The sequence below is a fragment of the Ranitomeya variabilis genome, chromosome 5 (genome assembly GCF_051348905.1).
Source record: "Ranitomeya variabilis isolate aRanVar5 chromosome 5, aRanVar5.hap1, whole genome shotgun sequence".
NCBI classification, from domain to species: Eukaryota; Metazoa; Chordata; class Amphibia; order Anura; family Dendrobatidae; genus Ranitomeya; species Ranitomeya variabilis.
The window spans coordinates 301,394,583-301,408,982 of NC_135236.1; the positions used below are offsets into that span (position 1 = coordinate 301,394,583).

General features: G+C 39.8%; 1 protein-coding gene across 4 annotated transcripts in view; it reads right to left on the bottom strand.

Annotated features, from left to right (window-relative positions):
- The window catches only part of SFMBT2 (Scm like with four mbt domains 2), a 284,729-nt gene that overhangs the window by 72,461 nt on the left and 197,868 nt on the right, over nt 1-14,400 (bottom strand). For all 4 annotated transcript variants that reach the window (XM_077264494.1, XM_077264491.1, XM_077264493.1 and 1 more), the window contains 3 exons: nt 13,756-13,838; nt 6,848-6,974; nt 937-1,050 (listed from right to left, as the gene is read on the bottom strand). In XM_077264494.1, coding sequence (XP_077120609.1) covers nt 937-1,050; nt 6,848-6,974; nt 13,756-13,838 — 324 coding nt within the window. The remainder of the gene's footprint in view (nt 1-936; nt 1,051-6,847; nt 6,975-13,755; nt 13,839-14,400) is intronic.

The window sequence follows — 14,400 nt, forward strand, 5'->3', positions numbered from 1 at the left end:
TAGATAAGAGATAAAAAATCTGGTGACAGATTCCCTTTAAAGGGAACATGTCACATTTTATCTGCAGTTTGATCTGTGGACAACATGATATAGAGAAGGAGAAGCTGAGCAGAATGATATACTGTATAGATTAGTAGGAAATGATTTAATATAACTTGTAATTTATTCCTTGAAATCATTGGTGTTTGTGTGTATATGAGTCCAGTGGGTGGTCCTACTCAATGATTGACAGCTATCTCTGCATGCACTGTCATTCAGGGAAGACTGACAATCACGTGACTCATATTCATACAAACACCAGGATTTCAACAAATAAAACTAAAGTTTTACTGAAACTTTGTACTGAAACTTAAAAAAATGTATATTAATCTGATCAGCTCCTCCAGCTCTATAACGCCCCGCATATAGATAAAATACCATTTTCAACATGATAACTTCCTTTTAACATTGCCCCACAGCTTCTTGTTGACTTCCCATCTCTTAATAATGAGTACATGATAAACTATCCCTCCCATAAGCAGAATCTGTCACAACTCCCATTATTTGGATCCTGTGCTATACCCGTGATTTTCGCAGTGTGGCTGTGCTACTTGAATGTCATTAATCATCAACTCCTCTGCGCTGAGAAGGGAACTCATCCGTGAAACTACTATTAAGAAAGTACTTAACTATGGAAAATTGATTTGTGACTTATACCTCATGAAACTTCAGATGTTTTCTCAAATCAAACGTTTTTCAGTAACTCCATGAATTTGCATCCACTATATTATATTGTGTGATTGAGTGTATTGTTTGATTTTTAACAAAGGGACAAACTAGGTAGGGCCATTTTATATCACTGTAAGCTATTTCTTATATTATTTATAAGAGCCTGGATAATCCTGAGCTCAGGGTTCATGGCTGAGTACATAGTGTACATGATCTGGATGTACTTACCTACTGCTCTCTGTGGGGTGTTCAGTGGATATGAATTCGCTTCACACCATCCAACAGGGAAAATATTCATGGACTCCACATCAACTATGTACTCTGGAACAGGCTTCACTAGACCTGAAATGTATGAAGAAATGGTTGTTTTAGTGTTAGCTGTAGGCAGGAGATATTGTAAGATCAATGGGACTCTCAGCCAAGAGTTGTCATTTGGGTAAGAAATAGCGATGAGCGAACGTGGTCAGATAAGGTGTTAACCGAGCATGTCACATCCCTGATGAAGGAAGCCGTAAGCTCCCGAAACGCGTTGGTTTAGGGCCGTACATTGCTACAGGTATGGGAGTGATGAACTAGAAGCGCTCAGGCCAAACGGCAGTGATTCCCCACACACTTGCCACCGGCCGGGACAGCGTGTTTATTATAATCACTGCCTAAAAACAGCCCTTCAACGTATTTTGAATCTTATTATGTGGCGTCTTGCCACCTCACCACACATCCAGCTTTCCAGGCATCCGACCATGAGCACTGCACCCAGCTTTCCCAGTATCCAGCAATTACAAAGCCATTCAGGTCATACCATCATTATAACTTTGTATGTGGCATCTTTATTTGATACATTTTATTCTTACATCCATTTGTACTTTATTTTGACACCACATCTCTGGTGAAAGCAAATGCACCCTTTTTACATCGAGTGGTCGCATGGACACATGCTGAACTTGAACAATTGTATTGACACAATTTTATTCATTAATGGTCTTGAGCGCCGTTTGTTTTTTATTTATATTTCTTATAGCATTCACTGTGCAGTATAATTAAGACCACGCCTCTCACCAGAGCGGTTATATCACCATTCAATGCACTTTTTTTGTACATCATAACCAGCTCATGCAATCCCATGTTTGAGAAAGTTTTTCATCTGACCGAGTCGTCACGTTTTTGGATTGCTGAACAACAAACAGACCTATACTTTGCAATTTGAAAAAGAGTGAGGAGTTCTTTTCACCGGCATAACTAACATAATACCTTTATTCTGCAGATTGATACGATTATGGTGATACCCAATTTTTATACTTTTTTTTTTTAATACTTTACTACTTTTGAAGCAGAAATTTTCATTTTACAACATTTCTTTTTGGGGGGGAGGTGAGGTGTCATCATATTCTGAGAGCTATAACTTTTCATTCTTTTTGCTTAGAAAATTATATGAGGCTCATTTTTCGGGTTATAATTGGAATATATTGGTACAATTTTGGGGTGCAAGCACATTTTTATCATTTTCTTTTTAATTTATATTTTGTGAGACAGGATAAACAAAAAAAAAGCAATTCTGGCATTACAAGTCTTTTTTTTTTGCAGCATTCACCATCCAAGTAGCTTTATAGTATGGATTGGTACAGATGTGGCAATGCAAAACATTTTGGTTTTTTTTTTAGAACTTTTTATTTCCAAATAAACCATTATGTAATGGTGTATTATCCCAGCCTGTCGTCATTTGACAGACAAGTAGCTTATCAAACCCAGCCTCCAGAAAGATCAGGTAAGCTGTGATGTATGGCAGACAAGGAGGCCATTCCTAGGTCTCTGGCTGCTATGGCAACCCATCGGCTCCCCACAATATCACTGCGGTGGTGCAGATGGGCTGATAGAGGGAGCATTTTCTCTTTGCCAAACTGCTTAAAAGCGCTGTCAATGACAATCACATCATGTAAAGACTTAAATAGATGGAATTGCCCATAGCTGCAGTCCAAACTGCTGCAGTGGGAGCCCAGTTGTATGTAATAGCTCCTGTGTCCTCACCATCCTCATTCCATGCATGTATGGCTTGATACGGTTAATTACACATCACCTTGGTGTCCATTTATGTGTGGAGGGGTTAAGCAATACTAATTTAAACAATATTTCTAAGTGAATGATGAGTTCAGGAGGCAGAAGTATGGGAGAAATAGCTCATAGGTGGAGAAAGAAGCAGAAGTTTCTAATAAGATATCGAACAAATTTTCTTAGATTCACATGTGCTATTGATTTATGCTAAACTTGTTGAATTGACATAGACCAATTTTAAACTTCAGAGAAATATTTTGCATGTGACTAAATGAAAATGAGTTTGTGACCATTCAAGTTCTTTCAAGATATTTTAAGCTTTACATATACTGCTATAAATATTTTTTTAAAACTAAACGAAACTAAACAATATAATGATCTCCAACGTTACTGTCCCACAAATATTATAATTAACAAATAATTAAGTAGGGATTTAATGGGACAGTCGACTATATTGTGTCATAATATAAATCACCTGCTAATATTTTACAACATTTTGGGTTATTCTTTAGAATGCTAGATTTTAATCTTCTTAAAAATTGTAAATACATATATTATATTGGGCAGCATGGTGGCTCAGTGGTTATTACTGCAGCTTTACAATGCTGGGGTCCCGGGTTCAGAACTCCTCAAGTACAACATCTGCAAAGAGTTTGTATGTTCTCCCCATTTTGGTCTGGGTTTCCGCCAACACAACAACGACATACTGATAGGGAATTTAGATTATGAGCCCCAATGGGGACAGTGATGATGATGTCTTTAAAGCGCTATGCAATATGATGGCACTATATAAGAAACGCACAACAAGAAGCTAAATAAATACTTCAGATGATAGTAACTGGTGCATGAGAATAAGCATTAGAATTCTCAATATCTTAGACTAGAAATGTAGTTTAGCACCCTTACAATGCTTAGGTATAATTTAGTCCAACTTAGTTGAGGCTTTAACGATGACTGTAACATCACGTAAAGTTTCATCTCAAATAAGGCTTAGGTGTTTCTAGCAAGTAACAACAATGTGGCACACCCAAAAGGAATGTTCAATCTGAGATTAAAGGGGTTGTTTACTTCTTGAACAACCTCTATTTAAATGCTTTAGTCCCCAGTTTAAACTAAAAAACAGATACCTACTGCACCGGTGATGATTTTCTTTACAGAATATGGCGCACTATTTAACAAAGGGTTATCAGGGTAGTGGACATTCTCTTTAGCAATCACACTCATGGAGAAGCGAATCGTAAAACTGTACAACATAACTAGTAGCATATTTATTATGGCCTCAGTTTTGCCTGTCAAGTATAAATAATTGTATCTACTATCTTCTATCCAAAGTTACATCTTATTCTCATCGTGCTATATTATATGTTGTGCAGTGGTAGATATCTATATATGTCAGCATTAAACAGGACATCTACTACCAGCTTTCCTTTAATATTACTGAGAAAAGAACAAAAAAACTTCCTGTTTCGACCTTTTTATGATTTGTTGCAGATGCAGGTGCTTGTGGGACCACTAAGAAATGTGCAAGAAACTCAACCACAACATCCTTTTCCTTTCCATTTTAATTTGTTGGATGTGTCAGCAATAGAGATCTGTATCTGTATCACACATATCTGCTGCTGATTCTGCCGCAGTTAGCTCCCTGGCTTCAGAGAACTGTGCAATGGTCGAGCTCTATTAAGTTGTCTTATTGGCTCTTACTGAATTCTAATCTCATCCCGACCAATACTACACTGTCTGTGATATTCAGCATTAAGCCATATTAAAGGCTTGGAACAATTCAGTATCTGGTTTTAGATAAGCATTACTGAAAATAATAACATTTTGCTTTTTTCAGTTTCCAGATGAGCCGATTGGTTTCCAAGTAGCCATTGAATCACACAAAACACTGATGTGAAGCTTGTGCTTGTGTTTGGCTATATATTGAGATGATCTAATAAAATCCAACCTCTGGCATTCCACTGTTTTCCTAAAATATAAAAGACATCTAACCCCACCTAAAGAGAGGCTTCACAAGTAAACAAAACGCATAAAGCAAAGAAAATACAAGTGCAATTTCATTTAATGAGAATAACTACTAACCTGCAGATATGAGGTTAATCTACAGATTAATAGTGATCTGACACCATGTGGTGCCAGCACTGAGAGCCCCTCTGCTGGGAGGAAATATACTTTACCCCCCTGGCAGCGTTCAGCTTCTAGTTATAGAGGTGGCGCTGGTGCGACTTCAGTCACAGTTGCGGCTGTAATTGCGCCCCCATAACTGACTGACAGCCGCCCTAATACTGAGTTAGCTGTCAGTCAGTGCCAGCTGTACAGTTACAGCTGCTGTTCTTTTTAAACAGATCGGTGGCTCAAGCCGCACAACACCATCCCTATGACTGGAAGCTAAATGCTGCCAGGGTGAATAAAGTTGATTTCATCTCGACAGCAGGGCTCTCAGTCCCAGCACCGCATGGTGTCAAAAATGCTATTAACCTGCAGATTAACCCCATATGACAGGTTCCCTTTAAATAAATAGCTATTAATTTCAGTATCTCAACAGTGACTGTGAAGTGAATTCCTCTGTCATTTTTAATTTTAAAATAATGCAGTGATTTAAGTGGATTATCTAATAATGACAAATTCCTGGTCATATGGACATCATATAGAATGATCCATGCTCATCACACCTCTTCATGAACTAGAATAAAGAATCGCTGTGTAAGAATGAGGACTGGAGCAATTCCCGTGTTATAAGACATGTAATCGTACAGCCTCCATGAAGCAGCTGTGGCCGACAATATTAGCTGTTTACCAGCGAGTACACGGCTTATCAGTGCAGCAGGTGCTTTTTGAAAGCGGTTATCTCTGACGAGAAATCCTTACACTTCTCAATACCGTATATCTTGAAAAGTTTGTTTTTATATGGAACTGGAATTCATTGCATAGACATTGCGGTACAGCACAAGTTCTGGCTCCCAACAGCCAACACAATCGGGACCATACACGCTTACGGCATAGTCTGTTATTTATGAGCTCAATATATGACAATATGCAGTAAGATACATCTATTAGCAAGCAGCCACAATGTTCTTTTTTGGAATTCATTGTTAGCATGACATGAAATTTACAAAGTAGTATACATCAAATAAAGATGTCAGGCGCAACTGCAAAAGAATGGGATAACCTGTGCTGCCATCAATAATGATTAAGAGAGCGAATTTCAAATATATATGGTTTAATAGTAGTGATGAGCGAGTGTAATCATTGCTCGGGTTTTCCAGAGCACACTCGGGTGATCTCCGAGTATTTGTTAGTGTTCGGAGATTTAGTTTTCATCACCGCAGCTGAATGATTTACAGCTATTAGCCAGCCTGAGTACATGTGGGGGTTGCCTGGTTGCTAGGGAATCCCCACATGTAAGCAACCTGGCTAATAGCTGTAAATCATTCAGCTGCGGTGATGAAAACTAAATCTCCGAACACTAACAAATACTTCGAGATCACCCGAGCAACGACTACACGCAGTCATCACTATTTAATAGTCAACGAATTCCGAAAAATACACAACTTCTTCATCAGGACAAACAACCACGGTGAAGTTGTTGTATATTTCGAAACCCGTTGACTACTAAACTACATATCTTTGAATCCGGTCTTCTCATCATTATTGATGCCTGGGCATGTTAACCCATTCTCTTCTAGTTCCTCCTGTTATCTCCTCATGGTCTACAGCAACCTAAGCCTTATTAGGGTACTGTCACACAGTGGCACTTTGGTCGCTACGACGGCACGATCCGTGACGTTCCAGCGATATCCATACGATATCGCAGTGTCTGACACGCTACTGCGATCAGGGACCCCGCTGAGAATCGTACGTAGTAGCATGAAATTATCGCTCCAGCGTTGTGGTTGTGTGCACACAACCCTACCAGGTGAGCACAACTGGGCAGTGTTATCCTCTTTTTTCTATCTAGATAAGACCCTATTGTGCTTTCTGTTTTCTTCCGGCTTTTTTGTAATTCCAATAAAGATGTGGCTAAAATATAAAAAACACAACTTGTTTTGTTACAATAGTCTGCACAAATCAAAATGACTGGAAACTTAGATACCTTCAAGATGGATCCAAATTAATCTTCCTTTTACTTTGGTAACAGATGCAACACAAATCTCAGACGGATTACTTGGGTTGACCGCCTCCAGTTTCATGTTTTTTGTAAATCCACGAGAATTTGAGGTCTGAAACACAAATTCAGACTACTAAAAGGCACAGTCTATAAATCAATGCAAACGGGAATAGCAAATATGATTTGTCAATGGAAACAATGGCTGATGATACAAATATAACTTCTTTTATTTGGTTTGTCTTTACATAGATCTAAAAATTAGAAGAGTTGAAAGCACAAAAGTAAGTTTTGTCTCAAATTGCTAAAAAAATATATGTTTAACAATTGAACAGAGGGCACGGTGTTCAATAATGTTGTCACATTATCCATACCTCATTTATTCTTTACTAGAAACAAGTCACAATGTAATTTATTTCAATGGGAATACTAAATGAATTACGGTAACTGCCGTTTACGGGGAACACAACAATCTTCATAAGAACGTAAACATTACAGTGAGACAGTGAGATAGGAAAATAGCATGGTGATGTTCACATTCAGATTTAGCAATGTGTCTTTATTAGACAAGAAATAATTGCTCTAGATAACGCAGAAAAAGTCATGTATTTGTGTATTTGTGATAAAGTTTCACTGTGTGCAGGTTATGTTATTATAATGAACAGAAAATAAACGTGGTTCTTTGATTTACAAGTCAATGCATTAGGGAAATGTGTAAAATTGTCATTTGTGCAGAAAATTGTCAGGTTGCTGTTATAGACTGTTAAAATTGAATTTTGACAAATTTATGAAATCAATATTATTTTACAGTTTTGCAATTTATACAGAATAGTTTCTAGGAAAGGGCATTGTGAACATGATGCAGAAGTTAGTTCTATTGTATGGAACGAAAATATATTTGCAAAATGTCAGAACAGTCATGTATGTGCAACAGGGCCTAATTTATATGTACATTGTGTGACTATTGGAGCTATCTGTCCCTATGCTCCAAATATCACATACCATAAACAATTACAATTATACAATAAAAATATGTAAACTAAATTTTTTTTACATAGACACCCAAAAATACATTATTATTGAAGCCAAGAAGTAAATAAACAAAAGATATCTTGACCAGTTCCGGACCGCCCATAGACTTTAAACATCAGGGCAGTCCACACTTTACTCTACACTGACGTTAAAAAGGCAGATGCAGACTTAGCTCCTTGCATAAGTTCATGCAGCTGATGCAGCAGGGAGCCAGGTGTCAGAGACGGCCAGGCTCCTCATAGAGAAGGCAGAAATGGTTTATTACCATTAGTGATGAGTGAAAGTGCTCGGATAAGGTGTTATCAGAGCATGCTCATGTGATAACCGAGTGTCTCCGGTGTTCTCGAAAAATATGTTCGAGTCCACGGGCTGCATGTTCTGCAGCTGTTCAATAGGCGCAACAGATGCAGGGATTGCCTAACATACATATTTTTGGAGCACGCCAAAGACACTCGGTTAGCACATGAGCATGCTCAGATAACACCTTATCTGAGCTCGTTCGCGCATCACTAATTACCATCCCTTCTTTCCTGATCACTGTATACAAACCAGTAAACTAGTGCTGTGTATACAGTATAAGAAACGCTGTCAGGCTTCTTCCTTTGGACCCACCTATCACTTCAGTGCATGGTGTAGGGAGAGAGCAGGAGCTCTTGGGTCTTATTAGACTCAGATCGCTCTGCTATACATGAAGGAAACGGAACTTTCCTTGAGACTGGGGTTAACATACCAGCCCCAATTATGGAAAAAATAAGTGACGAAAAGTATGTATCAATATATTAAGACAAACCCTTCCCGAAGAGATATTTTAATGTCTTCTGGAGGGCACAGTATGAAATAAATAAATGTAAAAAAGCAAGAAAAAATATAAATAAATATAACAAAACTAAAAAAGAGACACTTCCAGTCCAAATTCCTGTTTTTAGCCAAGCACCCATCAGAAAAAAATATGCTCAACATTAAAAAAAATTCTACAGGCAATGGAGTGTAATTTGAAATGCTTTTTCAGCAGTTTTTTGTGGTCATGAAAAATAAAAAAAGTGAAAAATAGAGACATATTTCCTATAATGCTCATATTTTCTCAAAATAGTAGCAAAAAAAGTAATATAAAAATGACTGAAAAATGTAAGCTTAACTATGCTTTCAAACAACTTTTCTGAACAAGTTGCCTTGTGTGTGTGCATGATGAATAACACCACTCCTGGCCATGTGACTTATTCTGCATGCTCATGAGTTTTTTACTCTGCGTGATCCATCTGTAAATTACAATCCACTGGGAACTGGAGGAGGAGAACAGATGCAATGATTTATCCCACAGACAGCACGGTGCAGAAAGGTGAATTACGGCTCTTCATTCACTTTTTAGCTCACAGACACAAGCTGTACCAACATGGAGGACATTATATAGCAGAGCTGAGCTGTGTTGATTTCAATCAAGCTATGATGTGAGACAAAACACTTGTTACAGAGCTCTGCATAATGTTTTTTGTCTCCGTCTACCTTTTCCCATTCTTGTGCTTCATTCCACCCCCATCTCCTTTCTCGATAGGGGATAATGGGCTGTGTCACATGACAACTGTGTCCGTCTCCTCTGAGCAAGATGGACTTGAGCTGCTTTTTCACAGGGGATGAAAAGTTCAGGAGGCAAGGGGAAGGGTAAGACTTGTGATAAGTGGGAAAGGAAGCTGATTTTTCTGATAAGACATTACAAAGTTTCTTATAACCTCCTATACTATTGACTTATACAAAGTCTTTTGAAAGTACAGCTGCACATCTCGTATTTTCACAGCATAGACAATTGCCTTCAGATGACCCCAGCATCTGAAACAACGGATACTGGAAGCCTGTGCTAGCATTTCTTCTGCGGTGTTATCACTGTGTCATGAGTGGGAGAAGAGGGTTGCATTGACAATCCAACACAATGGGCTGCACTTTGAACCCATTTCATAAGTGGTCATAAACTTGTAAATAACTCATGATTAGTGTTGAGCATTCCGATACTGCAAGTATCGGGTATCGGCCGATACTTGCTGTATCGGAATTCCGATACCGAGATCCGATATTTTTGTGATATCGGGTATCGGTATCGAAACAACATTAATGTAAAAATGTGTAAAAGAGAGAATCAAAATAAAAAATATTGCTATACTCACCTCTCCGACGCAGCCTGCACCTTACCGAGGGAAGCGGCAGCGTTCTTTGTTTAAAATTCGCGCTTTTCTTTCCTTTACGTGAGTCCCGGCTTGTGATTGGTTGCGTGCCGCCCATGTGACCGGGACGCAACCAATCACAGCAAGCCGTGACGTAATTTCAGGTCCTTCAGGATTTTAAAATTACGTTCCGGCGTTGTGATTGGTTGCGTCGCAGTCACATGGGCGACGCAACCAATCACAGCAAGCCGTGACGTAATTTCAGGTCCTTAAGGATTTTAAAATTACGTCCCGGCTTTGTGATTGGTTGCGTCGCAGTCACATGGGAGACGCAACCAATCACAAGCCGGGACGTCACGGGAGGCTGGACACGCGCCCATTTTAAAATTTTAAAATGCGCGCGTGTCCAGCCTCCCGGCTTGTGATTGGTTGACCGCGGCGCAACCAATCACAAGCCGGGACGTCACGGGAGGCTGGACACGCGCCCATTTTAAAAAGCGCGCGTGTCCAGCCTCCCGTGACGTCACGGCTTGTGATTGGTTAATGGCGGCCATGTTGCCGGGACGCGGACCAATCACAGCAAGCCGTGACGTAATTTCGTCACGGCTTGCTGTGATTGGTCCGCGTCCCGGCAACATGGCGCCGTGACCAATCATAAGCCGGGACGTCACTGGAGGCTGGACACGCGCCCATTTTAAAAAGCGCGCGTGTCCAGCCTCCCGTGACGTCACGGCTTGTGATTGGTTAATGGCGGCCATGTTGCCGGGACGCGGACCAATCACAGCAAGCCGTGACGTAATTTCGTCACGGCTTGCTGTGATTGGTCCGCGTCCCGGCAACATGGCCGCCCTGACCAATCACAAGCCGGGACTTCACGTAACCAAGTAAAAGCGCGAATTTTAAACAAACAACGCTGCCGGTTCCCTCGCTGAGGTCCAGGCTGCGTCGGACAGGTGAGTATAGCGATATTTTTTATTTTAATTCTTTCTTTTACACATTTATATGGATCCCAGGGCCTGAAGGAGAGTTTCCTCTCCTTCAGACCCTGGGAACCATCAGGAATACCGTCCGATACTTGAGTCCCATTGACTTGTATTGGTATCGGGTATCGGTATCGGATTGGATCCGATACTTTGCCGGTATCGACCGATACTTTCCGATACCGATACTTTCAAGTATCGGACGGTATCGCTCAACACTACTCATGATATAATAAAGTCACATTAAAACCGAGCACACCATTGTTTCTCTTGTGAAATTCTCAATAAGTTTGATGTTTCACATGACCCTCTTCCCATTGGAAAAAATAAAGTTGGATCCAAAATGGCCAACTTCTAAATGGCCACCATGGTCACCACCCATCTTGAAAAGCTTTCCCCCTCCCATATACTAATGTGCCACAAACAGGAAGTTGATATCACCAACCATTCCCATTTTATTTAGGTGCATCCATATAAATGGCCCACCATGTACATTGCGACCCAAAAATCCTTTGGTAATCTTCAGATTTGATGATGCCTTGCACACATTCAAGGCACGCAGTGCCAGAGGCTGCAGAACAACCCCAAACCATCTTTGATCCTCAACCATATTTGATTGTAGGTACTGTGTTTTTTCTTTGTAGACCTCATTCCATTTTCGGTTGAATGATGGGCTTTACCAAAAAGCTCTGTCTTGGGCTCATCTGTTCACAAGGCCCTTTCCCAGAAACATTTTGGCTTACTTACGTACATTTTGGCAAACTACAGTTTAGCTTTGTGATGTCTCTGTGTCAGCAGTGGGGTCATCTTGGATCTCCTGCCACAGCACTTCATTTCATTCAAATGTCAACAGATAGTTTGCACTGACACCGATGCACCCTGAGCCTGCAGGACAGCATGAATTTCTTTGTAGTTTGAACGGACATCACATGCTTGAAATAAAGTTGTTTATCCACAATTTTGGAAAGGTCCCAACAATTTTGACTGGACAATTTGGGGGATTTTGGGTGAAATTATGTCTAATTTGCATTTTTTTCCTCTGTTTTGTGTTCTTCCAATATACACAAAGGAAATAAACATGTGTATAACAAAACATATGCAATTGCAATAATTTTCTGGTAGAACTACTTCACTTCCTGGAACAATCTCAAGAGTGCCAACACTTTCGGCAATGACTTATGGAGTTACTGAAATAATGCAGACTACAACAGACTAACTCTGAATGTACAGGACAGATAGTAAACCGCACAAAATCGTAATACCACTAATTAAAATGATCCCTAAACATTTATTTACCAGCCACCATACTGTGACGGTATCTGCGTATTTATAAAGAGGGATATGTTTTTACTAAATATTTTTGCACTCTTAAAGCTTTCATTTGTCCAGCTTCTATGATTCTTTCAGATGGACACAAGAGATGATAAGATGTTTTTCTTTATGGACCTGTGTCATCACACTTAATGAGTAAATACCAGTGAAAATTCAATGGGTGCATACTGTATGCTTGTAACTAGTTAATGAGTATGTGTAATTCTGTTTTAATATAGGCTCCATAGAATGGTATGAGGAAGTTTACTGAGAACATAATTGTCAGGGAGTTATGTAACTATTAAAAGCCTAGAAGAACAAAGGATTATATAAGGGGTACTCTTTTTCCACACAGATCTCCCGCAGTTGAAAATATACCTTTTATTTTCTTTACCATAGTATTCTTGGCAGTGGCAAGCTTAGAACAATAGACTTAAAAAGATTTTCCACTACTTTAACATTGACGACCTATCCTTAGGATAGGTCATCGATGTCTGATCGGTGAGGGTGTGCAACCCAGCTTCCCGATGATCAGATGTTCTAGGTGCTGGCGATGTCCACACTGCACTGTTAAGGAGCAGATTAGTCTACGGATCGTGGCCACAGTTGGGAACTACACATCCACCTTTTATTGATTTGAATAGGGGGAGGATGTGCCATGGCCACTATCAGCAGACAAAGCAGCTCTGTAACTGAGCAGTTTCGGCTGCGGCCGGCACCTAGTACAGCTGTTCGGCATGATTAACGGAAAAAGAAATCCAAACCTACAGGGCTCTGTGTGAAAAAGTGATTGCCCTCTAAACCTAATAACTGGTTGGGCCACCCTTAGCAGCAACAACGTCAATCAAGCATTTGCGATCTCTGGCAAAGAGTCTCTTACAACGCTCTGGAGGAATTTTGGCCCACTCATCTTTGCAGAATTGTGACAGTGGCTCCTACAATTAGCCATTTCAGGTTCCATATACAAATTGTACGGAAGGATTTTCATTGGTCAGTGGACTGTGCTATAGGTTTTATAGTGAGCAACAGAGGGTAAAAACCAGGTAAGACCAGCTACGGTAGTAGCATTAGTTACAATGCAACATCTTGAAAATCTACATAAAATTAAGATGTTCGTCTGTGTTGTGCTTGTGCCACAGGTCATGTACACAGGCTATATTGTTGTGGTTATAAAATGCAAGTATTCATAGCACCAAATAATTATTCAAATAATTTTTATTTATATTGAGTGTACAGGCTTAGAAAAACACAGCTATTTTTTCCCAAAACAGCACCACAGGTATCTGAAGGCTGTGTGCGATGATAACCAGCTGTGCTCATAAAGTTAATGTCCCGAACCAACCACGTCTGCAATTACCTGCTTCCCTGGTTGTACACATTAGCACAATAAACACCATTAATAATAGGATCGTTGGCATCTTACATTTCTGAAGCATGTATGAGGTGCTGCCTCCGCTCCACACTGTTTCTGGTAATCCGCCCAGTCAAAGTCCTGCTCCGGATAACCTGATTTCACAAAATAGGAGGAAATGCTTACAACATAATACAGCGTAGGTGCATTTGTCCAGAAGGAATATTTGTACATGTACAAATATTCATATTTAATGATCAATATAATTATTTTCCTGTTAATTCTGTGTACAATTGATGGCACGGATGAAAACTAGTGTAAACATCATTCAAATCAATAATGGCAAACAAATAGAAAACACAATTAAATCTATTGAATTCAACCTACTGTTTTCCTACGATATCAATGTTGAGAAAGTCAAAACAAAGTTCCTAATAGAAAAATGCAAATGTATTCATAGAAAAAGGGGAAATAACGAGAGACATTATGGTCCAGACCACTTTTACATTCATTTAATGGGTTGTCCGGTCCAAATCCATAAGTCTGCAGACACACTAAGTGCTGCGGGGATTCATCAGTTTCTGTGTATGCGCAGGGTGTGAATGAGTTACCCATACTCCCGGCCAGAGCCCGGCCAGTGGGCACAGCCCAGCTTCATATGCTTGTGTATGGGACATACATACCCTCCAGTCCCGGCTCAGGAACTGGCGAATCTCC